We start from the raw sequence: 27,456 nt of genomic DNA on the forward strand, positions 1-27,456 counted from the left end.
TGTAGCATAGCCTGGCCTATCATGACTAAAATGATGAGAAGCATTTCTCCAGCTCCTCAGGGTCTCAGTGGTATTCAAAGTGAGCCCTGTCTGCCTTTTGTAGGCATGAGGGTACAAGAGATTCTACCCTCCCTAGCAAAGTACAGACCAAATTAGATCATGACATATAAGAATGCATTTCAGCTTGAATTCCATTTGGCAGGCTTCGTGGATGCTTTATAAACTCAAGAGAAAAAATACATAACAGTAGTAAAATAAAAATGCTGTATTTTAAACCATGTATTGTAAGTTGAAATTAAATAATTACTTTTTTTTTTGGGTTGCATGCCTTATCTCAGTGAAGCTGAAGCTGAGTTTATTCTAAGGAGCCAATTAAATGATTGCCAGGGTCAACCTGAAGCCAGGAACTTGAAATGAATTGTGACCCAAACAAAAGAACAAATTGTGCTAATTTACTGGGTCTGAAACCAAATCTTACTGTGACCTGTTTACTGAAACGTGAACCACCTGAAGTTTGAGAATACTTGCCAAACACACCTGATGATTCAGTCTAATCAAGTAACTGAAACTACATATATTTAAAAGCTTTTGAACAGGCTCAAAACCTCAAATAGCAAAACAGATCACAGACCAAACCTGAACAAAAGTAATATTTCTTTACAGTGAATTGACTGAGGAAAGCACAATAGAAATGTGATTATAAATGCTTTTTTCAAAGTCAACATTATAATATGGTGAGCTTTAAAACAATCAAGACTGCAATTATTTTTCCAAGATCCTTTTGATGTGTGTGTTTTGTGTGGAAGGAGGAAGTTAGGGGTTCAGAGTTATAATGAAGAAGAAAAGGACCAAGGTGAGATGAATGGTTGCTTAGCCATGGGAAACTCAACCACCCCTGAGTCATAGTTTAATCCTAGGACAAGGCCTAATACCATTTCTGCAAAGCAAATACTGCTTCATGGATGGACCAAACCTGGTAGGCATACAAGTCCTAGAACCCAGAATCCAGAGCGGCGGGCACCTTACCTGTGGAGAGCTGGGTGGGGAGGGGGTTCATTTCCTTGTCCACCATCTTCTGGTACAAAGCCCTCAGGCTAAAAGGCTCCACCGTGAAAGGCAGGGTCCCAGTCAACATGGCATACATGTTCACACCTCTGAAAAGAGACACACCAAAGCATGAGCCCAGAATGGGGCCCCCGGGAGAGGAAGACAAATAGGGCATGGGCTTGGCGAAGCTTCAGCCCTGGCACTTTCATGCTGACCTCAGGAGGCCTTCTTTCTAGAAAACTCACCACCACAGTGAAGGAGCAAAAGTGAAAGGCATGGGTAAAAGCTTGCCTGTGAAGACTTGGACAATGGACTGTGGAGATCAAAGGAGTCTAAGGAACTTCGAGAGCTACCCCCTAAAGAAGGGAAACCATGTCCTTCCTTCTAGAAGGAAGTCCAGACGTAATTCTGTGAAAAATACCAGGAGCATGCTAGGAGCCTTGAGTAAAAGAAGTCTTGCCATTATGTGGTCTTCCAAGGATGACTTATAAGGTGGAACCTGGAGGAAGCTAGACAAAAAAATAAAGGGCAAGACCCTGCACAGGGAGGCAAGCCACAGTCTGGCTGGCAGGTCTGATTACCTGTCAGTCCTTCGAAACAAAAGTCACATTCCCAAAACTGTCCTGTTGCTTTTCCCTTGAATTCTGTTCGTGCCTATAACTAGAGAATTTCCCGGGTGGCGGTTGGGGGAGGTGTCTCCTTCCCACTCTTATTTTTTATATTGTTGCTCATTGTAAGATTCCGCCTCCCCCAGCCCTGGCCCCGTAGCTCAGATGTGGTCGAAATACCTCTGAATGGGCTTAACTGCTTATACCCAAAGCCAGCCTAGCGAACGGCAACATCTTCTTGGAGGACTTTTATTTTCCTGATACGCAAACCTAGTTTATCATCTTGATGAGATTTCCTGATGGGGATGAAATGCCTGTCTGCCAAGAGGTCTCAAGTGTTCAAAAGTGCCTGAGGGAATATGTTTTAAAAAACAGGCAATAGGATTTCCAGTCAAAACAAATCCAGTGAGACTGACTGAAATAAAGACCCTTGGGGCCCAGTTCCACCGAGGCGCCTCTGAATTACAGTGCCCCGGATCACGACAGGTACAGAGTCCACGGACTCCAGCCAGAAATCAGTCTCAAATTGCAGACATAACTCTAAGATCCGGTGCCTCCTCTGTAACTCACAGTGGAGTTATGGGGACAGATACCTAAACATTCAGGCCATAGACACTTGCTGGCTCGCTCCCACCCCGGGCAGTGGTATAGGTGCTGGGTAGGGGTGAACCAGACGAAGCCCGGCCATCTTGGATTGTGGGGACAGACAGTCAACAAGTCAACAGATGACGAAGCACAATCTTTTCAAGTAGTGACGAACGCAGGGGGTTTAAGAAATGAACTTGGCTGCTTCCGACCACAGAGGCGTTCAATTAAGGGAGAAAAAGGTCTATAGTAAGTACTTGTAGACAGGTGGCCTCTGGGGGGGAGGGGCGAGTATCTAAGTGCAAGCTTCTATGTCTTTGGAATGGGGATGATAAGCTGGGCAGACGAGATGGAGACAAGAATGAACCAGGCATACGCAGAGCCATTTCCCTGGGTGTTTGGCAGAACGCATTCCCCAGGACAAGAACAGATGTTGGGTGAATACAAGTTCCGCAGCCAAAAAATTTGGGGAGCAGGAGCCTGGGGTGGTAAATCGGCACACTGCTATTGGAGGCTGAGTGAGAGGGACGGCAGGCCAGAGAGAGACAGGCTAGTAAGTAACAGACATCGGAAGGAGTTGTGCCAAGTTGTCCACAAACCTGAAAAGCAGGACGAATGGCGGGAATAGTGACAGAACTGAAGAAGCCGGGAGGGGCGGAGAGATGGAGCACTAGGGCTGGTAACGCGTTTGGGAACCTACCATGCGAGGCTGCACTGTGGATATGTTTGAGCCAGAGCTAAACATCCTGGCTGGGAGGGTTCTTGGAGACCAATCAGAGAGAAAACTAAGAAGCCCCCCACACCCTCCCAGTTGTAGAATTTCTGCATTCAAAGGGGTCTTGGACACGTGGCTTTTGTAATAGGAAACCCTCCCAGAACATCCACAAAGTTCTTGGGGGCCCCTGAACCACCTTCGAGACAACGGTTACCAACCTCCCCAATGCAGCTCATTCCATCTAGGGCAACTCTAGGCACAAGGAAGGCATCCCTGTACTATGCCATGGTCTCTCTCTTCTCCCCTTTGGTTGTGGAACAAGACCAGTCTTCTCTGTCCCTGCTTGCTTCTGGGCACCTCTGTCTTGGTCATAGCATTCATACCTACAGCGGAGGAGCCTCGTTCTTACACAGTATCATTTCCCCCCCCACACGTAAATGTTTCATAATATCCAACCATACACTGTTTCTCAAACTGGGGTACACAGGACACATCTTCAGAGGTTCAGCAGTTCTATTTTTGAGTTTCTTTTGGTGATATACTAAAACATCCTACAAGCCGCAACCAGGGCCATTGGACAGCCACCATATAACCAAGCACACACTGGATTTCGGTGCTTGCTTTTGCATTTGTGTTTACCAACACACAACCTTTCCCAAAATATAGCACTCTTATTGTCACAGGCTAATAAGAAAGGAACAGAAATGGACTTTGGGGTGGTTCCCAAAGTATGCAGCATCACCTGGAAATGTTGGATCTGCAAATTCTTGGGCCCTACCCCAAACTCACAGAATCCGAATCTCTGGGGGTAGGGCTCCAGGATCTGGGTTTTCACAAGCTGTCCAGGTGGTTCAGATGCAAGGTCAGGTCTGAAAGCCACTGGAGGGTGAAAATGGGGGGGGAGAATTAAGTGATCACATGGCATTGGGCCGACCAGCTCAGAGCGCCTGTGCCTAGGAAGAAGTATGCCTAGACCCCTTAGAGCAATTCCATTCTCAAAAAGCAGAAGCCACGGCACCCAACTAATGCTGCTAATCTGAATATTTGGGGATTCTTTTAGTCTTGGTTATATTTAACTTGTAAATTAGTTTTGGGTTTTAATTTGTACAGGGCCATACATAAAAGTTTAATTTTACATTCACGTACATTAAGCAAAATTTAAATAAAAATAACTAAAGTCAAAACCAGGGGTTACCAATTATGTTCTTCCTTTTCAAGAAGAGTATATAATACTTCAGTTTGAAGAATACTGCCCTATGACCTTTTCTATTTCCCTTTGTCTTCAGGGGACACAGAGCTTCCTGTCACTGGTGGGATGCATAAAATCGTGCCACATGCTATAGGAGGTAGGACATTACAGTCACGACAGGAAATCCAGCTGAAGGATGTAACATGTAATATGAACGTAACATGTAATATGAGGCCGGAGGACCAACTCTAAAACCTTTATGAAAGTTTCTTTCTTCAGGGTGTCTTTGAGACATCTCCTCGCCACCAGCTGGCTTCAAAAGATGACATTCTAATCACTGCCTTTCTCCATTATCTGTCTGGGACCACAGATAAATGTAACAGATGCTTGTTTTAAAGACAGTGCTGGTGATCCTGTGCAGAGTACTCCAACCAGGATGGAGCGAGTGGTTTTTATAAAAACCGATTATTTTACCAAACTGACTCCAGAATTTCATTTCGCTTGGAGAGGTTTATCATCAGCAAAAACAGTCACAAGTCGTTAAAGAGGACCCTGCTGTCTCATCCAGGGTCTCTCCTCTACAAAACATGGGTAACAACAGTACCTACCTCTCAGGTATATGAGAGTCAAATGAACTAAGCCACAGACAGTACTAGATCCTGGGTCTGGTACAGACTCAGTGCCTGATAAATGTGATCTGCTTCATCACTGAACTTTTAAAAACCACAGATACAAAGCTACAATTATTATACAACAACTGTATCCTGTTACCAAAAAATAATGGAAATCTACGTGAAGAGTCATCCTGTTCCAAGAGATTTTATGAAGAAACCAGATCGAGTGTCTTCATTCCTCTCCCCAGGCTTTTCAAACATGCTTAATATCGGGATAAAGAGAAATCCCATCCCTCTGACATTTCAGAAGTATGTGAGAATACCAAGGGAAAAATGTGGAATGCAGTTTATAAACCTCGGTAATCCCATAGAATTAGTAGGAGTCTCAAGATATGTTCAGAATTTCCTGATGTGTCTATTGAAATATGGTCCAGGGGCTTTCTAACATCTCCATGGCAGCCATGGGGCCCCCAGGAATCACAAATAGTTTTTCTGTTTAAGATCTTTTAATTTATGTATTAGAGAGCACGAGCGGGGAGGGGCAGAGGGGGAGGAAGAGAGAATCTCAAGCGCACTCCACCCTGAGTGCAGAGCCCTACATGAGGCTCAATCCCGTGACCTCGAGATCATGACCTGAGCCGAAACCAAGAGTCAGACGCTTAACCAACGGAGCCACCCAGGCGCCCCGAATCACAAATAGAGAAAAAAAGGTATGAGAGACTGGAATGAAGGATGCAACAAACAAACATGACGGGGGTTTTTCCAAACAGAAAGAAAGAAGGCTCAGTCAATTACTGGATGATAGAAAACCCAAAGGTACCGGCCAGTGTGGAATATGCTGGCGTCAAAAGGGAAAGATAAGGTGACAACGAAGAAAAGCAGGAAGATGAGCGGATGGGGCCCCATGAAATATAAATGTGGAATCTTTGGGATTACGTCAGGAAGCCCAGTGATGGTTGTCATGTTTTGTCAGATAGAGATACTCCCTGGAGGAAAAGCTGGAGCGTCACCTATCATCCAAGAGAGGAAAAACAGAGGGTCGGACCATCCTGGAGAAGTCAGGCAGCACCTTTAGCAGGACACAAGGGACAAAGTAAGGGACAGAGCTGTGCTGGTCCCTGGGGGTGTCTGGCTACTGTTCCCACAGAGCAGGTGGGCAGCATCCTCGAGAACTGCCCAGTTTATACCAGAGTGAAGCTGACAGAACCTCCAGCTGACACACCTGGCTTCTGTATGATTCTTCAAGAAAGGAACTGCCTCCAAAAAATTAAAAATAACTCTCTGCCTAAAAGCAACATCTTTCTATCTTTCAGCACCAACTTTCAATACAACTTCTGATTTAAAGTCTTGAAAGGAGGGGCGCCTGGGTGGCCCAATCAGTTATTAAGCATCTGCCTTCAGCTCAGGTCATGAACCCAGGGTCCTGGGATCGAGTCCCAAGTCGGGCTCCTTGCTCAGCAGGGAGCCTGCTTTTCCCTCTCCCTCCGCCTGCCGCTCTTGCTGCTTGTGCTCGCTCTCTCTCTCTTTCTCTGTGTCAAATAAATACATAAAATCTTAAAAAATAAAATAAATAAAGTCTTGAAAGTAGAGTGGGAACAGATCTGTCCATTTGAAAAATCTCAAACTTCATAACCACTTCTTAAAATGGACTGCGTTCCACACGAAATTACCTTCTTGTGGATTTTAAGACTTTTCCTTCCTTTTCCCTTCCTCCTTCCCCTCTTCTATTTTTAAATGCACAGGCTAGCTACAAAAAAAAAAAAAAAAGTCTGAGATTTTAAATCTCAGAAGCTAAAGGAAATTTCTCTGGTAAAAGTCAAAAGCCCTAAGCTACCCAAAAGAAATCATAGGTCTCCTGTTTCCACCTCCTTCTCCTGCCATTTTGAGGGGGTATAAATGGAGAGAAAATGTTATTCTTCCCCATTTGACCACTGGCAGTAGCTGGTGGTATCTGGTAGTATTTTTACAAAACAGAGTGTAAGGTCTAAATGCCTGAGCAGGGCTGCAAACAAGTTGGCTCCCCTCAGCCAACTTGTCTACCCAAAGGGACAGCACTGGGGAGAGATTTTTTTCCCACTAAGTGAAAAGAGATTCAGTGAGACTGGGATGGTGGTCTGGGTGTGTTGCACACGACCCTCCACTAGGCACCAGGTCTTCACATAAATGCTTCGCCCACCCCAGGTACTCCCAGGAGAACAAAGAGCAGCTTTGGTTGAAACGATATAGCATTTCCAATGTTTTGGGGATAGGACTCTCAATTTCTATTTTCCTTACTCGTAGAGATTCACCAAAGTTCTCAAAAGAGCACAGTAATATTCTGAAAATAAAGTTAATTTTTATTCTTTTCATTTAAAAAGTACATCTGCGTTAGTGTTTGTTTGTTTGTTTTTATAATCAGCATATATTCCACTCTGAGGAAAAGTCAGTTAACCATAAAAACGGTTCACTACCACGGAACGAACATTTTTGGTTTCATGTCTGATATCTCAAAGGTCACTGGAGATCAACATACTCCAGTCATCTCGATTAAAGGTAGGACGCGAATGATTTGAAAGATATTCGTATATGAAAATGAAGACCACTGAAAATAGTGGAAAAGTCCCAAGACAGCATACACCATTTCCTACTGACATTGTTAATGCCTGATTCACTAGAGAAGGAGGGTCCTGGGGGCCCCATTCGTGGAAAGAGCTCTCCTTCCAAAGGTTTCCGTGAGTGACAAGCTGGTTTTCTTCCCAAGTCAGTCCCAGAAGTCTTGGAGAAAGGCCCCATCCATCCCTCAAGGTCCAAACCTCTGGAGGCAGAAGTTTCCTTTTGATTTGAGAAGTGAATTCTTCATTCTGTTGTTTCAGAACGACAAAAAGGGATGTTTTATAATAACAGTGTCTGACCCCGAAAGAAAATTTGTTCCATTTTCGCTCTTTCTTAAACGGCCTTTTAAATTAAATTCTCTTTGGGTTTTCCATTTCCAGTTCTGCCAGCAAAGTCGTGGGCACCAAACAGAAACCTAACCAGTATCTCAGACACAACACCCCAAAGCAGTGGAAAATTAATCTCTTAAAGAAGGTTCTGAAGTTTTCATTTTCTCCAGATCAAGAATGATAGTAATCAGGTTTTCATAAGTTCAAGACTATGCATATGCTGTTCCCTCTGCCTGGAAATTTTCCTCTCCTCTCCTCCACCTGGCAAACTCCACTTTATGCCTCAGAAGCAGATTAAACTCTCCTCTGATGGCTTCTTGAAATGACCCGGCTCTGCAGCTGTGCCTCCTGACACGTCGAAATTATTTACAGGTAACACGCGTAGGTAAGTAGGTGTCTTAGTTGGCTCAGGCCACCATGACAGAATACCACAGATGGGGTGGCGCAGCCAACAGACATTTTCTCACGGTTCTGGAGCCCGGGGTCTGAGAGCAGGGTGCCAACATGGCCGGGCTGTGTGTGGTAAGCTCTCTTCCTGGTTTGCAGACAGTCACCTTCTGGCTTTCTCCTCACTGTCGGAGAGCAAGCAAGCTCTCTGGAATCTCTCCTTAGAAGGACCCTTATCCCATTATGGGCACTCCACCCTCATGACCTCACAAAGGCGCCACTTCCAATTCTGTCATGCTGGGGAATTAGGGCTTCAATGTATGGATTTTGGGGGGCTTCAGTTCAGTCCATAGCAGTAGGTAAGTGTGTTCGATTGCAAGACAAAACAAAACAAAAACTCAAAGCCCACACATTCCTTTCCACTCCCCCCCATCACAGGGTGGAAATTTCTTTCTCTCCCCGATTCTGGGTTGGCCATGCAGCCTGCTTTGCCCACTGAAAGGTTAGTAAACATGATGCAGACGCTTCTCGAAAAGTGTTTATGCACTAGGGCTCGCCCTCTCTTACTCCCAGGAGACTCTTCCACCACTGCGTGAACGAAATTCTGCATATTTTGTGGCTTTCTTTGTTTCTGGTTTTCATACAGCCAGTAACTTCTTACCTACAGGTAGCAGCAATTTGGATTTACATCGAACCATGGTGATTGGGTGGCTGATGGAGGCTTACGCTCCGTTGGGTAAGTGATGACCAAGAATTCCGTTAGTCTACTTTATTCGTCTGTTAGTGAACTTGATTCAGGACAGGTATCACTTCATACTTCGTACTTCCTGGGAAGGAGAATGGCTCTTGGGATCTGGAGTGGAGAGTTTTTACTCATCAGTTTACTTTTGGCCTTTCCCGAGATTCCAGAGCTTAAACAACAGAAATTGATTTTCTCACAGTTCTGGAGGCTCGAAGTCCAAGCCGAGAGAGTCAGCAGGGTTGGTTCTTCCTGAGGGCTGGGAGGGAGAACCTGTTCCATGCTGCTCCCAGAGCTGCTGGTGGTTTGTGGCTATCTGGTGTTCCTTACCTCGGAGATACAGCACTAAGAGCTCTGCCTTCAGCCCCACATGGCGTTCTCCCTGCGTCTCTCTGTGTCCCAATTTCTCCCCTTTATAAAGACATCTGTCATACTGGATTTTATGGCCTCGTTTGCACTGGGTTACCCCTGTAAAGACCTTCTCTCCAAATAACATCACATTCTGAGACACTGGAGGTTAGGACTCCGGCATATCATTCGGGAGGAGAACCCAATTCAATCCATAACATGTTCTTACCCACCTGCTTATAATTTTCCAGTGGCTTCTCATAACCTTTAGGGTGAAACCCAAACCCCTTCCCAAACCTCCCCACCCCACCCCACCCCCACCCCAGTCTTGCCACATCCTGTTCCCTGTGTCTCAGGCCCTCCTTCCTGACACCTCCCTCTCCCCAGAGTTCAGTTCTCCTCATCCTAAGGATCTGGCTTTGAGGTTTCCTCCCCTGGAGGCCACCCCCCATCCTCATTCCCTGCATCTCACCCATTTCCTCCATAGCCGTTACCACACCCAGCTTACAGCTTGTTTAAAAACCGTCTGCCCCACTAGAATGGAAATCCCAGGAGAGGAAGCACAACATAGTAGAAGTAGAAGCAGTAAAGAGTGACGATTTAAGACACACTCTAGAGTCAAGCCAGCTTGGTCAAATCCTAGCTCTATACGCCCTATCAGTGCCACTTGGGTGAGGGCCCAAGACTCTTAGGGCCTCAGTTTCCTTATCTGTAAAGTGGGATCACAGAGCACTCCCTTGAAGGGTTGTTAGGCAGACAAGATGAGTTAATACTTGCAAAGCCCCTGGAACACTGCCTGTCACTCAGTCCAAGGTATGTGAGCGTTAATAACAATCTTTGTGGAACCAAGGATTGACCAAGGCTTCCTGGCTGACTCCCCGCTGTGCACTCAGAATTCGGCACAGCGCCTGGCTCAACACGTAACTGCCGAATGAACAAATTGCTGGTAAGCTATCTGTTCCTCACGTGGCCTCTTTTTGCTTTTTAAGCTTTATCAACAGCAGCTTCTAAAAGGGGCCCAATTGATGCCATCCCTGTGAATTAGGCATGGGTCCTGTGGCCTCATCCCCTAGAGAATGTTCCAGGGTCAGCTAACCAATCTTGCTCCAGGGAAACTTCATTTATTAGAATAAAACAGGGTCCTTCATGGCTAAACAGGGTGAGTATCTCTACCACAATGCCCCACCACGGGGCACTAGCACACAGAGTTTCTAGTCTACCTAGAGATCCCCCATCAGCCTCCGGAGCAATGCCACAATCAACTGAAAAGACCAAGGTGTGTATGGTGTGTTACCAGTTGTCAAAGACTTACCCATACATTACTCTCTGGCACCAGGACTAAGAATGAGGCCTGACGAGAGCTTTTCAGAAAACCGGAAGCTGCATATCACCTTCTTGGGGGAAAAAAAGGCAACTAAGTGGGAGGTGAGCGAAGAAACGTCCAGCAGCTCCAGAGGGCCCAGCGGTGGCAGAAGCCAGGGCGGAGGAGGGAAGCGAGGGTTCTGGGTCACCCCCTTCCCTCCCGCAGCTCCCCTCCATCTTCCCTCCTCTGAAGCCACCTTCCCGGTGGAGCCACTGCTTCTGGCTGACGCGTGGGGACACAACAGGTGGCAGGAGACCAGGCCCCTTTATTTGAATCATGGGGTCCCCAAAACTGAGAAATAGAGCACCTGGGGTCCCTAACTGTGGATTTCTTTCCCAAACCCAGGGGCTTGGCAGGAGGGCCAGGGACAAAGTGTGAGCTTACACCTGACCCTCAGACGGTGCTGCCTTTTGCAGCTGGTGCTTTCCATTTCCCCTTGGATTTCCCCAAAGAGGAGAAATGATTTCTTCCCATCCTACAGTCAGCACGAGGGGACGAGAGAGAGGGTCCACGCAGGTGAAACATGCCCAGGAGTTCCCCCGCCTCTCTGACAATCCACAAGGCTCTTCCCTTCTACCAACATTTCTAGGTGGTGAGGAGCTGCCTGTGTTGGCAGCCATGGAGTGGAAAGGTCCCCCTTTGTAGGCTGAGCCTTGTCACCATGACAACTCGTGATGACACTTACCCTTCAGTCCCTGGGAGAGCAGGGCCGGAGGAGGATACTGTCACCTGCTCTCCAGCTGCTGGCTTCTCTTCCCCATGGTCATTACGCCTCCCACGCCACCAGTTACATCACGCTTCTGAACCTCTTGGCTTTTCAGGCTCTCTATGCTCCATAGCCTTCTTATTAATTAATTAATTAATTAATTAATTAATTATTTTTTATTGATTGATTGATTGATTGATTGATTGGTGCACAAATGGTCCCTTGTATAGCTCTCCATTTAGCATAAGTGAGTTCCCTAACTGTTAAGGAGAGAAGGTGATTATAGACTTTAACATTTATATTCATCCCTCAATAAATATTTACATGTGCCAGACATGTGTGAGAATTCTTAAGCATTGAAAGGGACCAAGAATGGACTTCACCTCAAGTATCGACTCTGATCCATTGGCAGTGCTTTCTGATGGCTGTGTTAAGAAGGATTCTGAGGCCCTTCTGGGCCCAGAATAAAGAGCCTGTGAATCAGCAATGCCGGCCAAACAACCCAGGGAACCTCGATGAGCAGGCTTCCTCTGCCGGGGCTTCCTGCTAGCACTCCCACTCACTCTGGCGGCCCCCCAGCACCCTCCTCCCTGGGGGCCATAAGCACTCCAGCTACAGCGCTAACCACACCTCCTCTTGAGGCGTCAGGAAAGTCCCTGGGAGCTCAGGCTTTCGGCCGAAGAGCCGTGAGTGCAAAGTGTATCTCCACCACTTACTCTGTAAAATGGGCACGAGAGCGCCTCACCGGCTGTCCTGCGGATCAAAGGGGATAATTAACGCAGAGCACTCAGCCCTCCCAGGAACGGAAGCCGACTCCCCACTAACCTGTGACCAGCTGCACCCAAGTCCCGGGAATTCTCTTGTCCTCAGCATCTCATGCTGGGCTCCAGTTCCCCTCACCTCCCACTGGAACCTCCTGAGCTCCCTTCCCTTCTAGACCCTCCCTCGGGGTTCCCTGGCTCTGTCTGCTTCCTCTGCCAATGGTAGCCCCTGACCCTAGAGCTTCTGTCCCTCCCTCCCCTCCCTCCTTTCTCTAGCCCTGGCTCCGTGCCCACTGTCCTGCCCCATTGGCCTGCAGAGCAGGGCTTCGGGCAGGGGAGCCGGGACCCTGGGGTGAGAGCCCGCGGAGCAGGGCATAGGAAACAGATGAGACACCAGAGGCTCCAAGTCAGCCTGTAGGAGGCACGGAGGGTTGCCCAGGGGAAGTGGAATCCCAGAAAAGAAGAGGGAAAGAGAAGGTGTACAGGAGCAGGGACAAGAATCCCTGGGTGAGGGAACAGCACGTGCAAGGGATAGGAGACAACACGGAGCCCGCTAGAGAACGGATGTGGAGAATGGCTTCCCACGAGGCAATGGGGCCAGGCTCAGGATTCAGTCCTTTATCTTGAGACCCTGGAGTCTGCCTGGTTCAAACCCCAGCTCCACCAGTTAGTAGCCCCGTGACCTTAAGAAATTTTCTTAATGTCTCTTGCGATGGGTTTCTTCTCCCATAAAATGGGGGTACCAGAGAGTAAAAGTTTCACTGGGTTACCGTGAAAATTAAGTGCCATGGTGCATGCCATACACCAAGCATGCGGCAAATGTTAGCTTTTCTCCAATCTGGACAAGGGATATGTAGCGAGAAGGGAGAGAAGTAGGGGAATTCCAGAAATGTACCGGATCAACATATCCTGGGCTCAAATGAGCCGTCCTCATCGCCAAATTCCATCTTAATCAGGAGCCCACTCTCCGGCGACAGCCCACTTCCCCTTGGTGAGGAACTTAGTCCCTACCCCAGAATCCAGGACCCTGCACGGCTCCCCGTACCATTCACACCTGATGCTGAGGGGCTTACTCAGTGTGGGGACCGTGGGGACCCAGACTCAGGAACACGGCAGCGACCCCTGACCCACCCCTTCAGGGGTGACTGGTGGCCCACCCTGTGCGGGACACTGGTGAAGCAGACCCATAAGGTCCCCATCCTCCCGCAGCATCCTTCCCAACTAGGGAGACACACACTAAATGGATTCACAAGCCATAAAATGCCAGGCCGCCATGGGGTTTGCAAGGGTGAGGAGACAGAATCGTGGGGGCCTTTCTGACAGGGAACTCAGTGATGCATTCTGCAGGGGGAGCACTGGATTAAAACTGGAATGTGGGAGTGGACAGGCCACCTGAAGAACCGGGAAATGGCATTCCAGACCCAGGAAAGAGCAGGTGCAAAGCCCAGAGGTGGGAAAGATGAAACAGAGGCCAACGTGCCTGAGGAATCGAGAGCAGAGGGTGGGGTAGGAGACACATGCGGCTTTCTTCTGGAACAAAGGAAAGCTGCGGGACGATTTTAAGCAGGGGAACCACAGGAGTGACTCGTGAAACCAGAACGTGAGTTCTGTGAGCTCAGAACTTTGTTTTCTTGTCTCCCCAGCAACGGAAGGTATTTTGGCAAAAGCCTCTCTGGTGGTCTGTGGAGAACTGACCAGAAGGAACAGAGGTGGAAAGCCAGGCCCCAAAGAATCACCGGTTATCTATCCCAGAGCCGGTAATACAACACGCTTGTCATCAAATACTCAAAGGTTATTTCATAAGAGAGGGAGGGCGGACATGACAGTCCCCTTTCATAAGCTCCATCACTCACATGGACCAGACATCGATTTTGGGGCCATATTTCTTCCTGGCGAGAAGTTCAGGTGCGGCGTAGGCCGGGCTGCCACACTGTGTGCTGAACGGGTCGGAGTGGCCCAGGATCCCCGCGCAGTTGCTCAAACCAAAGTCTGCAAACAGGGGAAGACAAAACCGGCTCCGAATTAGAAAATTGTGAAACAGAAGAAGGAAAAAAAAAAAAAAAAAAACAACCAGACGGCAGTAGGAAAGAAAACGTTCTCTCGGGCTGACACATCATTTAGCATCCCAAAGGAGCACCAAGCAGCTGCAGACCATAACCTCTGGATATGGGGTCTCGAGCCTGGAAACATTTTATATCAGTCCTCACTGTAAAATCCAGCTAGAGCTAAAAGTATGTTGAACCAAAACATATTTTCATCAAACCTTGCAAATGAGTCATCCAGGAAAAAGAGAGGCTTTGCTTTCTAGGACTACAGGCAGGAAGAGAGAACGAGCAGAGGCCTCGGAGTCAGCAATCTGGCTTCCAAGGGGTCATGTGGGGAAACACTGATGGAAGATCCGTTTCCTCTGGCTGGGGTCAGCGTCACCCCGGGTGACATGCGATCCCCCCATGTAGACTTGACATTTTCCAGCTCAGTGTTTTAATTTCATGCAAGTCTTTTAAAAATGCTCCCGGTGCATGTAGCGATGTGTGGGGATTGGAAGAGGGAAAACTATACCCCCGACCATTTAGACAACGCTGAATGTTGGCTGGAACTCTAACATCAGGAAGACAGCAATGAGAACTGGACTAAGCGACCTCCTAGTGTTGCCTTGTTCTTGGATGATGAAGGCAAATGGGAAAAGCAAAGAAGAGCCCGACGCATCCAAAGCTCGCTGGGTATAGTACACCTTTTCTTTTGTGTTTACCTTTTTGATCCTCAGGATACTGCAACTGACAGGTAATCAGAGTTGTCAGCGTTCTGTCCCCATCTGATATCTTTCCTCAATCTTTGCTGACCCCAGAATTCAGATCATCGCTTCTCCTTTGAACTTCAACGTGAGTATTATGGTTCTCGGCCCCCAAACAGGAGACTCTGCCCCCAGGGCTCAGTGGCCAGAGACTGGCTCCATGTCTTGAACAAAACCCTTGTCCTTTCTCAACCGGTAGGATTTATACCTGCTTTCATTACTGTGTCTTCTCCTTGACTAATGTGCCTCCACTTGCAAGCGCCTGACTGCTATAACTGCTCAGGAACGCTCAGGAACAGAAAAACACAGGATGGGGCGTGAAGTGACACTAAGTCCATCAAGTGACTCACACCACGGGTCAAGATGCACCACTAGAAATTCTCCCCACAGTTGCTGGCTGAGACTGTGTCATGTAGGAGCTTTCCCAAACAGAGCCCCCTCCCCAAGACAGAGCTCCAAAAACTAGTCAAGGCACTGGGCTTGGAGATGGAGAACCAGAACCTACCCTAGGGATTGGCAAACCACTGGGGGATGCTGCATGTGGACACATGTAACTCTTCCTTTGCTTCTGTTTTTTTTATGATTCCATGTTTTTTTTCTCGTAACTTCCCTTTGCTCCCTACTCTTCCCCCCCCCCCCCCCCCCTTTTCCTTCCCCCCCCCCCCCCCCCCCCCCCCAGTCCCCACTAGTAGGTCCCACATAACCTGCCCAAGAAGGTCCCTACAGGAGCCACAGGGCCCCCGGCTTCCCATCTTAAGAGGAGATCTCTGTGCCAAAGTATCCGAGGGCCCCTGTTCTCAGACCTCTCAGACCCCTGTAGTACTGCTGACACAGGAAAAAAGGGGGAGGGCAAATATTTTTGTAAGAGGAAAAATCATAGCGTGCTTGAAATTGGATGGTTGCTTAAGTGTTTGGGTCTGCAAATCATCCTAAAGGAATTTTAATAAAACAACAAATGCATAAAGAGCACCATGGAATAAAGATTACGTTGTTTGGGGGGCAACATTTTAAGGGAAGTTTCGCAGTCACTTTAGAGGCCTGATCTCCTAGGAGTCCCATAAAGTTTCTCTCTAGATTTCTGACATTAAATAAAGACTCTGTGTCTAATCTCAGCAGGGTGCCATTCACAGCAAAGGACTGCCTCCTTCAGGTCGCTCCCTCCACTCGTGGACTGGGGTCTGTTAAGAACTGCTGGACACCAAGAGGGCACGGTGAGATAAGAGACCAGGTCACCCCCCACCCTCTATCCTGCCACCACCACCCGCCCCGCCCCTCCCTGCTTCCAGGCAAGCTGGGGAACACAATGCCTTGCCTTGTCTCAAGCACAGGTTCAAGAAGTTAAATTAGCAGCTGATCTGGTGAGGGAGGAGAGAAGATCTGCATTTTAAATGACTTAATGTTGACCTCGCCAGAAGGGCTTCATTTAAAATATACTGTAGAGAAATAACCGGTCCTTTTCACACCCATAAGGGTAATTATTAAAATTTTACACACGTGCCTATAATTAGAACGGTGAAACTAGAGAGAGTGTCTCCCAGGTCTGCCCCAATTAGATCTGGTAAATAGAGAAGCCCACCATCCTCAGAGAGCCGCAAAATGAATCTCACAAAATGCCCCAGGGAACACTGCTGTGGGAAACTGAAGTACAAAACTGTTCTAAACGATCAAACGTCAGACCGCTTTTTCTGAAAGGGGGGGGGGGGAATCTTGATTAAATCAGATCTTATTCCCAGTTAGCTCTAGTTTATTTGAAACATGGCGGATCGGGCTTAAGTAAATTCACTTAAATCAAATTATTCCAAAGAAGGAAAACTATTATAGGAGGAAATGGAAATAGCTATAATCCATCTTTGAAAAATAACTAGGTAATTCCTTTGAAGAAAAGGTTCAAAGAGCTTTCAGGTTGCAAAAAGACAGTCATAGAAACATTGGATCCAAATGGCCCGACCCAGAGGCAAGAAAACGCACAAGACCCTGGGTCTTCCCTCCCTCCAGCGCCCACCACTAGCTTCGTGACTGACCCACTGGAAAAAATGGGGAAAATCGGATATTGGTAAACACAAGGCAATTCCCAGTTGTCCTATCTGGTACTATAATGTCTCTTTGGATTTCAGGTGTGAGGTAGGCCTTTTGGTTTATGCTGGTCATGAGGGAACTGGGAGCCACATAAAAAGTTCAAATAACGGGAAATCCAATGATCAGAGCCTCCTTGCCAGCAGTCTTGGAAACTGTGGTCTCTAATACCTCATTTCTGACAGAACCCACTTGGAGTCCCGGGCTTGGGTGCCAATCCAGTGGCCGCCATGTTGAGCAGAGGAGACTCCGAGGCGTGTGAATCCAAAGAGCCACCAGCCCGCTCTCCTCAAGGGGAACCGTGGGCTCTCACGTACGGAGAGCATGTCCTCCTCTTATTGGCACGGGTCCTCTCTAAGAGGGATTGTCAGGCGGCCAATCTGTGAGCTACTTAGAAACGCATCCACTATTTACAGAGATTGGTTCTTCCAGAATCTTCTGAGCACACTTCTAACCAATGCAAAAAGCTGTGGCTTTTCAACACTGTTCATTCCACAGTACACTTCTAGTGTCATACGTGATCATCTAGGGCTATCGCTTGGGAGGAAAGAGAGAGCAAGGCCTGAGGGGAAGGGAGGTAAGAGGGAAGGCAAGGGGCAACAGGAGCAGTACCAGGTTAGGAGACGGAAACCATGCCCTGGTGACCTGCTTCAGCCTCAGTCTGGACGGTGCACGAGGGAATTAATTCAAATAATTGAATTATTTTAACTTTTACTATAACGGACATCTGGCCTTCACGTGGCCTGTTTTCTTACAATCGGTTGCCGTTAGGGCAACCCTGTCTCTGTCACCTCCACATTTTCTGAAGACAAGTTACAGGTCAGCCTGCCAGAGAGCCTCAACAATCTTCCTTCCTCCATTCCTCGCCCCCCACCGGGACGGGCCTTTGTTCGACGACACAGATCCCGGAAACCAGGACCAGTAAGACATCCTAAGGGCATTTCAACGTCTGTCTTGTTTTATGCTTCTGTATTTGGCCCTTGGGACAACCGAAACACGATAGTGAAACGACAGGATAAAAAGAAAATTCTTTGAATTGTCCATTTTAAAGCATCTGATCTTTAAAATCTTTTGAGGGAAATTTAAAAAAAAAAAAAATGGTTTCCTCTTGTTAGTTTTCTAAGGATCGGTATGTTCATTCATTAACACCTGTCAGCGGTGCTTATTCAGCCAGCCAAGCAGTCTCGTTTTGGGAGCCAGAGAATCTAATTGGTTATTCGAATGACATGTTTCAGAGAGTCTAGAGATGGTTTTTAGTAGTTGCCAAACAAAATTTCCTTCCCGGGTACGAGAGTTAAATTCACAACATTCTATTGATCCTTCTCTTTTCTCCTAATAGAAAGCCTTTTTCAAGCCATTGAGATGGAAAAAATTACTTGCACCTGAGGTGGGAAAAAGAAAGAAAAGAGAGGAACCAATGATGGTGCTCACATCTGGGTGTAAAAATGATGCCGTGAGACTTTTGCCAAGAGCAATCATACAGGCAAACAAAAAGGAATTCTTCTAGAAAATGAGTCATGGAGTGAACTCGCTTATGGACCCTGAATTATGAACCAATTATGACTCACTCTATCCTGGAACTTCCTTCTGATTACCTTCCTTCTAAATTATCCCTCTGTGGGGATTTCTCTGTGCACAATTGTACGATGGGGCTTCGATAAAGATTATAATAAAAACGGAAGGTTAGCTGGGTTCCCTTTGACTTCAGTGCTCTGATATTCATGGAAAGGGAATTAAACCATGGCTAAGCTAAGAGTAGGACTTTTGAACTAAACTATTTTTCACTATTTTTAAGAAGTTTTACGGTTAACCAAAATAAAAATAACACCCATAAAAATTCGGATCCACTTGAGTTTATGCAAAGCTAAAGTTTGAATAATCCACAGAACATGTATGTAACCAACCGATACTTATTTATAGCTGTGAAATTAATTTTATGGTCCCTTTATAGTATTTCTACCTTCCTAATTATGTTTATTATTAAAATTAATTTTCATTTTCAAAACCATTATTAAATATTGGAGGTAAAAGGAGGTGGCCTAGAGTATTGTCTGGGATTAGAAATAGACGATGAATAATTTTCAAAGTCAATAATAACTGAGAATTGACAACACAACACTTAAAGGATAGTCTTGTTTAAAAAAAAAAAGTCATACCAATCAGCTTGATATTATTGTCTTCATCTAGTAGCAAATTTTCTATCTTCAAGTCCCTGAAATAAACAAAACCACAGGATATTTCAGATAGGCATTTGAAATCGTGGAATGACATTTTGCTTCTGAAGGCAAACGAACTGTTTGAGAGCTACTTTGAACCAACCCAAAAAGCTCCCTGTCAAAACTCCACAATCAATAAGTAAATATTTATAAATATGATACAATTAATTGCTGCAGACTGAAAAAGCCAAAGGATTTCAGAAACGCAGAGAGCATTGAGGGCAGAACACATCATGAGAAGTTTCCAGAAGGAGCAGGATCAAAGCGGAAACTTGGAATTTAAATAAACGGGGTTGGGAGAGAATGGAAGAATCATTCAAGACAGGCGCTGCCCAAACAGGTGGGGAAATACAAATGTGGCCACGTGTATGTGAGCTGGTGAGCAACACCAGCCAGGGGAAGGAACAGACTCGAGGAAGCAGCCCAAAAAAAAAAAAAAAAAAAAATTGAAAGCTAACATAATGTATCAGTCCTTCAAACTCCACGCATGGAGCCCGAGTGTCATCCACAAATTGGCAGATGATCATCCATTTAAGCAAGCAGATATCATGGTGGGCAGAAAAACAGACTCCAAAGATGTTGGCTCCTAATGCCTGGTATTACAACCAAGTGAATGTTAACATTACATACCCAAAAGGAATTAAGTTTGCAGATGGAATGAAGATTGTTAATCAATCTGTGGGTGACTCTGATCATTGACACTGAGGGGACTTGAAGAGTGGAAGGGAGAATCGTACTCAGGCTCATGCTGAATGTGGGGTGCCTGTAGGATCTGTGCAAGCCGACTGTAAGCTCCTAGCTGGCAGGAAACATGGCAGCCCTGCTTACCACTGCACCCCCAGGACCTTTGCACATCCCAGGTACTCAGTAAATACAAATGAATCTACATTACCAAAGAGATTGTTCTGGATTTCAGAAGAAAAAAACATGGGCTAAAGTATTCATTTGGTCATCAAAACCATCTAAGTTGATGATTACAGGATAAGCATCTTTAAGCTGTCAACTCAGACACACCTTGAGTATTAGATCTATAAGAACATTCTTCTCTTACAAACACACACACACACACACCATGTTCCCTTCCACGGTTTTGAAACACATGGCATTTTTGGTCCAGTTTTTTTATTTTTCCCACTTTTGAACAGAGGCATAGGCAAAAGAAATCCTTTTTCCTCATAGCTCTACTGAAGAGAACAGAATAGTGTAATCATGATAAGCAAACAACACTACATCAAAGTCGTGAGACAAAAGGGAGCAGTTGCTAAGGCTTTTAGTAAACGGAGAGCAGTGTCCCATTTCATGGAGACAGATGCTCACAGCTCGGTCCCAGCCGTACCAGCTCATCCTCTTCTCCAAGAGGAACTAGAAATCTGGATTTTATCCCCATTTTTAAATGCTGGCAACAAATTCACATTTCAAAACAGTAACAACCACGCTGCAGGGGGCAACCTTGCCGGCAAGACATGGCCTGCAAACTACCAATTTTCAACCTCAGTATGGCGGGGACGGGAAGCTGAGTCTGGAAAGGACATGAGATTGCCCAGGGAGAGAATGTGGGGGAGAGGAGGGAAGTCGGGGACACTGCTGTCCCAGGAACAAGGAAGGGAAGCATTGGGAAGCATTTCAAGATAGGAAGAAGTCAAGTGCAGAAAAGGGTGAGCTCTAAAAAGCATCCAATATCTTTCAAAATTGGAAGGCGGCTGGTAGCGTTAGGGCTGGACACTTGGATGAGCAAGGAGGTCTGAGTTGAAACTTGCAGCTAGGGAATATGGATATCCCCCAATCCACATGCACCCACCAACTGGGAGGTGGGAGGAAGAATTGGATCCTTTCACTTGGATCCAGCTGAAACAGTACACAGACTATATAAAAACTGTATCAGCCTTTAAAGGGTATCATGTATGTCCAAATGCAGGATGACCCCAAATATACAATAATCTTCTCCTCATTTTTCCAATGGGAAAACTCTGTCCCTCAGTAAAGGCTTTTTGGAAAACAAACGTATAAACATTTTTAAAATGCAATGGAACTACCAAACGACTATCTACAAAGCTGCACTATCGTGTTTAAGAGCATATGCCATAACATTAACTTTAGAAATATTATTCCCACACCCTCACAGTTCATGAAACAGTGTCATTGAAACTTGCCACAGCCAGGACGAAGCTGACAGTCTTCGTGCCGTATTACCAGAGTAGCATGATCTTAAAGTTGACTGGATGTTTGTCACAAAGCACTTTTTAAATCGCTTGCTGGTAATCTTATCACAAGCCATGTAAATAATAAGCGCCCATTTAAAATCTCTATAAATTAACCACTCAGTGAATTGTTTTTAGAGTTGTCTCCCAAACCCTCACAATGGGGAGGTCATTTCGCTAGAAGTTATTATTAAAGCCATGTAAAACATCCTGGCCTCCCTTTCTATCCATTTCCTTGGGAGGTTTCTCGAGCTCCCTGAGTCATAAGTGAGTCCAGGTGAGACACTTCCTCTTTTTGGAGGAGAACCAGGACATGCTCTAATTTGACCTTATATTCAAGCATATACGGTAATTCCAAAAAACCTGCATGCGCACACAAAACAGTGGGCCAGCAATAGCCCAAACTGTTATCCTGTGAAAACTGATTATAAAGCAGCAGTGCTATTTAAATCTAAAGGAAGGCCACAGTTTGTTTCTAGTGAAATTAAACCTCCTTCCCTGGAAAGAATGGAAGCCACACTAAGGCAATGAAGGAGAAATTTGGTTCAGAACATACACTATGGAGAAAAACAATTTAAAGAGGTGGGGTGTAAGAAAGCAATTGCCAAAAATTATAAAGCTAAGCTGGATAGTTTTGGGACCATAAAAGCCTTAGAGAACAACCACAATGATTAGAAGAATGATATAAATGGGAGACTAAAAATAAGAAAAAATGCAAAAGAAAAAAAAATGCCCACTTTTGGGAAATCGGGAAAATGTCATAAAACCAGGGGAGGAAGTATAAAATGTAATTATCAGGCAAAATGAAAAAAAATGAAATAGGTTTTCATTTTTACCCACCGCATCCCATAGTAACCTACTCCAGCCCCCGAGGCAAATGCTCAGAACAAACCTGTTCACCGGTTGTTTGCCCCTATATGACCCATTTGTCAATGTGTCTAAAAGATTTCAGCAATAACCAATCTAACTGCCTAAAGATTCCATGACTAGTTAAAGGTGAGCTCCATTAGTCTCTGTCCAGGAGATGAGCGAACCCAATCCGCCCAAATTAAAGGAACATTTGACCGCTTTTGGCTTCATCTAGTTCTACCTCCTGCCTTGTCTTTCAAAAGATATCTAGAAGGAGGGGGACAACATTTTCCTTCTGACTCGTTAGGAAGAAAGGCTTTAAAATCATATTTTTAGAAGTCTTTTTTGCCTAGGTATTTGCTCAAAAGAGTCAAAAATGTGTGGACATAAATGTTCCTAGCAGCTTTATTCATAATTGCCAAAACTTGGAAGCAACCAACCCGTCCAGTAGGTGAACGGATAAACAAACGGTGGTCCACCCAGACAATGGAATATTTTTCAGCAATGAGAAGAAATGAGCTATCAAGTCATGAAAAGCCAAGGAGGAAGCCAAATGCATGGTTGTTGTTGTTGTTTTTTGGTTTTTTTTTGACAGAGAGAGAGAGAGAGAGAGAGAGCGCGCATGAGCAGGGAGGGAGGAGCAAGGGCAGAGGGAGAAGCAGGCTCCCCACTGAGCAGGGAGCCCGATGCGGGGCTCGATCCCAAGACCCTGGGATCATGACCTGAGCCGAAGGCAGACGCTTAACAGACTGAGCCACCCAGGCGCCCCAAATGCATGTTTCTGAGTGAAAGAAGCTGGCCTGAAAAGGGTACACACTGTGTGTTTCCAACCATAGATCCTCTGGAAAAGACAAAACTCTGGAGACAGGAACAAGATCCCTGACTGCCTGAAGGAGGAGGAGGAGGGTGAATAGGTATTTTTTTCATATAGGTGCATATTTTTTTGCATATTTTTTTCATATAGGTGGTGAAATCATTCTTTATGATACTGACATCATGCATTTGTCAAAACCCACAGAACTACAGACCACAGAGTGAGCCCTAATGTAAGCTGTGGACCTTAGTCACTAATGATGTATCAGTATTGGTTCATCAATCCTAACAAATGTCCTGTGCTATTAACAAGACATTAACAGGGAAAACAATGTGGAAGGGGGGATGGGAAGGTATGTGGGAACTCGACAGTTTCAGCACATTTTTCTGTAACCCCTAAAATGGCTCTAAAAAATAGAGTCTATTAATTCTTTAAAAGTAGCTTTTGGGATTTTTTCCCCTTCCTAGGAGATAAGTCCTAGGAATGTTATGGCTACAATCAAGTGGCCTCACTTGATGTTCACTGCAGAGGGAGCATCCTTACCCCCCTGAAATTAATTATGAGTCCCATTCAGCACAGTGGGCCACTCGGAGCCTCTGCCCAGCTAATCGACAATGACCAAAGAGGCCACAAAATATTCCCGAGAGACCACAGAACTGAGAGACACCTCTCTGAATAATAAGAGGGATGAATCTATTCACAAGGTTTTAGTGTGAGAGACCACAGAACTGAGAGACACCTCTTTGAATAATAAGAGGGATGAATCTATTCACAAGGTTTTAGTGTGAGCGTATCACAATGTGTCTTTAAAAGAAAATACTGGTAGGCCTCTGTTATCCAGAAAACCTCCCCGTGGTCCATGTGAAAAGCATTGTACTTACACTAGTTTCACCACCAAGAACAAAATATTTGGCTCTGTTAAGTGTCAGATTTGACATAGGGGAAGGTTCTGGACAGCTGACTGGTTCGCACTTGATGGAGGCAATGCTCAATTTCACAGTAATGCTCCTGGATCAGATTAATCACTTTATGGAGGGGAGAGAGAAGTAGGGGGCTCTTCCCACGGTCCTGCAGTGTGAGGAGTTTCTCCTTGTGGCAGGCAGACTGGAAGGTCAGAGTAAACTTGTAACACAGGAAAAAAAGGGAAGGGAAGAAAAAGGCCCCCGGATGGGGGGAAACAGCTTTTTCCTTGGCCAAAGGAGCTTCAAAGAGGAGTCAGGACAAGCAAGAAAGGGACAGGGCATGCCCTAATATAAGGGCGCACCAGAGGATCGGGTTACCTGGACAATGCTGGGGGGGGGGGGGGGGGGGTGCATGTGTCTTGGGAATTTACTAAAGGAAATTACCATGTGTCTTGGGAACAAAGGAGGGAGCCCAGACCAGAAAAGGCCTCCCAGAGTGCAGGCACAGAGCCTTCTCTGGAAATTGGGCAGTTCTGGGAGAAATGCCCAAGGGTCTCTCTTCACAGTGCTCTGCAGATCTGACCTTGGGTATCCGGGTGTATTGTGCTTCGGGAAGGGGGAGACTGGGCGACGCTGGTGGGTGTTTCTCCAGAGACTGAGAGGACCCAGGGGGGAAAGCCCTAAGCACCAGCCCTTTGTTCTAGTTTATTTCAAAAGAACAAGCTCCAACAGGACTAACAATTAAAGGTTCACCCACAGGCTACCAAGCACACCCCTCCGCTCCCCCTGCACCTACTCATTCACCCACACTCTCCTTGTGTTTCTTGAACGATGGAATCTCTAAGATTTGGAGGCTAGCCACCAAGAACTCCAGTCACAGCCCCCCCCAGACAGAGGGGTGTGTGTCAGGGAGGACCCCGCTGCCATAACAAACATACAGGGCCCTGGTGCTCAGGGGGTGAGGGGAGGGGAAGCAGCTGCTGGACACCTTCAAACCAACGGCAGCCGGGAGCAGTATTGGGGAAGCGTAGAGCGTGAGTGTGCATGTGCGTGCGTGCATACCTGCGTGTGCATGCATGTATGCGGGAGTGTGTGCTTGCATGCGTGTGCGTGGGTGGGCAGCACGTGCATGCGTGTGTACGCATGTGTGTATATGGGTGGGGTGGGGCTGCACATGTGTACATGTGTGTGTGCGGGCACACGTGTGTGTGTGTGTGTGTGTGTGTGTGAGTGTGCATGTGAACACTGGGATGGGAGTGAAGGAAAGGTCGGGCCCCTAACAAACCTCAGGCCTAGACGAAGGGACCCCGGAGTGCATGCCTCTCAGGTGGAGACGGAAGATGAGAGCGAAGAACTGAGCGCAAGGCCCAGCCGGGGTTCAAGGCTGCGGAAAGCAGGCAGTGTGAGCCACGGAGGAGCCAGGAAGACTGGGGGCAGAGGCACTGAGCACAGTCTCAGGGCAAGACCCAGCAGCTGGGGACAAGGACAGACAGCTCTCTAACTGACCAGCCTGTGGCCCTGGGCAAGTCATTTAAACATCGTGCGCCTGATTCTGGTCCGAAAAACGGCGTCCCAAGAGTGGCTGCCTGGCAGGCCCTGAGCAGGAGGAAGTGGGAAAATGTGCCCAAGCATTTGGTGGCCGCTCGGAGGCTAACCAGGAGGCTAACCAACTGCTAGCAGAGATGAGGTGAGAGGCTGGAGCCGAGGATAATAATAAGACAAGTGCATTGCAGAGCCCAGAAAAGACTTGAAAGGGTGATTAATCAGGTGATAAGCAAATAGCATTGGGGGCCATTAGCCCTCATATGAAAGATCAGGAAGCAGGAGCCCAGGGGGTGTCCAGAGCAAACTCAGACAGGATTAGGTCTGGAGGAGAAATTTGGGCCTGTGGAGATGGATTTTAGCAATAAGCTAAGAATAAAGCATCCAAGAAAAGCACATAACTCCCCAAGGCCATCAGCATTTTGCAGGAAACAAGAGGGTTTTTTTGGGTTAGGTTTATCTCCAAAAGCATTGTATGAAAAGCAAATGATTTTTTTAATCACTGATTTACTTACAATATGGGCATTTTGATAAAACACAAGAATAATTTGTTAAGCATGTACCTGATTCATACATTCCAAATGAAACCTTTTATTGAGTTCCTACAGTGCTCCAGAAATGAACTGTTTATAAAATGAAAGAGGGTGCCTGGGTGGCTCAGTTGGTTAGGCGACTGCCTTCGGCTCAGGTCATGATCCTGGAGTCCCTGGATCGAGTCCCATGTCGGGCTCCCTGCTCAGCAGGGAGTCTGCTTCTCCCTCTGACCCTCCCCCCTCTCATGCTCTCTCTCTCTCTAGCTCATTCTCTGTCTCAAATAAATAAATAAAAAATCTTTAAAAAAAAATAAAATAAAATAAAATGAAAGAGCTGTTCAGTCACTAAAAAGATGCCACTCTATAGATTGTGACCTGAAAAATAAACAAATTGGTACTAAGTCAATGAAGAAACTCCCTTGAAATTCCAGGGACAGAATGGAATATACCAGAACGAACACGGAGCTGGCTACCAGAATGCTTCCATCCGAGGGCCAACCCTGACACTAGCTGTGCTCATTCAACTTCCCCTTCATGCATTCAACCGTCTTGCTGTGTGCCCACCAGGCTCGATGCTGAGCTCGCTTGCGGCCTGTGCAGAAAACATACCAAACAAAGTCAGTTATCGTTCGAAAAGTGTTTGGAAAGCAGAGCAGAAATGCAGTGTGAGTCTATGACCGGGGGGCCTAGCCTGGAGAGCCGCCTGGAGGAGGTGAGCTTAGAGCCAGGACCTGACGGAAAAGCGGGATGAGTGTAAGCCCAGGACATCCATGAGGCCTTCAGCACACAGAACGCTGAGCTTCGGTTTCCCAGGCACAGAATGAATGAGGTGGGCTCAGAACTAACGAGAGCAAACACGCACTCAGTACTTACTGTCTCAGTTTTGACACTTTACACAAATTGACTCATTCAATCTTCACAACAACCGCGTGAAGTGGATTATCCATTATTCCTATTGTGTAGGGAGGCACGAAAGCCTGAGTGATTTGCCTGATGCAGCTTTTAAGTGGCAGAACCAGCATGTGGGTGCGGGCGGTCTAACTTCAGAATCAACACCGCTGACTGCCGGATACCCACTCCACAAAGCTGCTACGTTAGAGCTTTGTGAAATCTCTTATTTCCAATCGTATTTTCTAAATCCAGCTGAAACACAAAACCTTTGATGTATATCACCGGCGCCTCCAGATAGGTGCTCTCTCTCAGCAGAAGGCCCTGGGATCCCAAACAGTTCCTGGATGTGAGCAGAAGTTACCCCCTTCTCATGCACCTTCTCCTCCCTCCCCTCTCCAAGAAAACCTAAGAGTTAAAAGAACTTAAGACCCTACCAGTGCTTCTTGTCAGGCCCAAGAGAACAAAGAAGAGCCCCCTTCTCGTCCACTGCATTCCTCTTGAGCACAGAAGGCCCTTTCCCAATATTGATAAATGAGTAAGGTCATGGCCTTGGGAGCGGTGGCGTGGACGTCTGTCCAAATACAGGCTCGCGCTCCCTTTGATCATGTGTCTCTCCATCCTGGTCCCGCAGGGCCCCAAGGCTTGTCTCTTCCTGCTTAGGGAG

At 46.6% G+C, this 27,456-nt stretch overlaps 1 protein-coding gene across 4 annotated transcripts in view; it reads right to left on the bottom strand.

Moving 5' to 3' along the window:
* The window catches only part of HUNK (hormonally up-regulated Neu-associated kinase), a 101,048-nt gene that overhangs the window by 28,874 nt on the left and 44,718 nt on the right, over window positions 1–27,456 (bottom strand). For all 4 annotated transcript variants that reach the window (XM_073891242.1, XM_073891239.1, XM_073891236.1 and 1 more), the window contains exons 3-5: window positions 19,004–19,059; window positions 13,837–13,972; window positions 1,027–1,154 (exon numbers count right to left, since the gene is read on the bottom strand). In XM_073891242.1, coding sequence (XP_073747343.1) covers window positions 1,027–1,154; window positions 13,837–13,972; window positions 19,004–19,059 — 320 coding nt within the window. The remainder of the gene's footprint in view (window positions 1–1,026; window positions 1,155–13,836; window positions 13,973–19,003; window positions 19,060–27,456) is intronic.

The sequence above is a fragment of the Callorhinus ursinus genome, unplaced genomic scaffold, assembly GCF_003265705.2.
Source record: "Callorhinus ursinus isolate GAN/ISIS: 27379988/994484 unplaced genomic scaffold, GSC_fseal_2.0 scaffold1, whole genome shotgun sequence".
NCBI classification, from domain to species: Eukaryota; Metazoa; Chordata; class Mammalia; order Carnivora; family Otariidae; genus Callorhinus; species Callorhinus ursinus.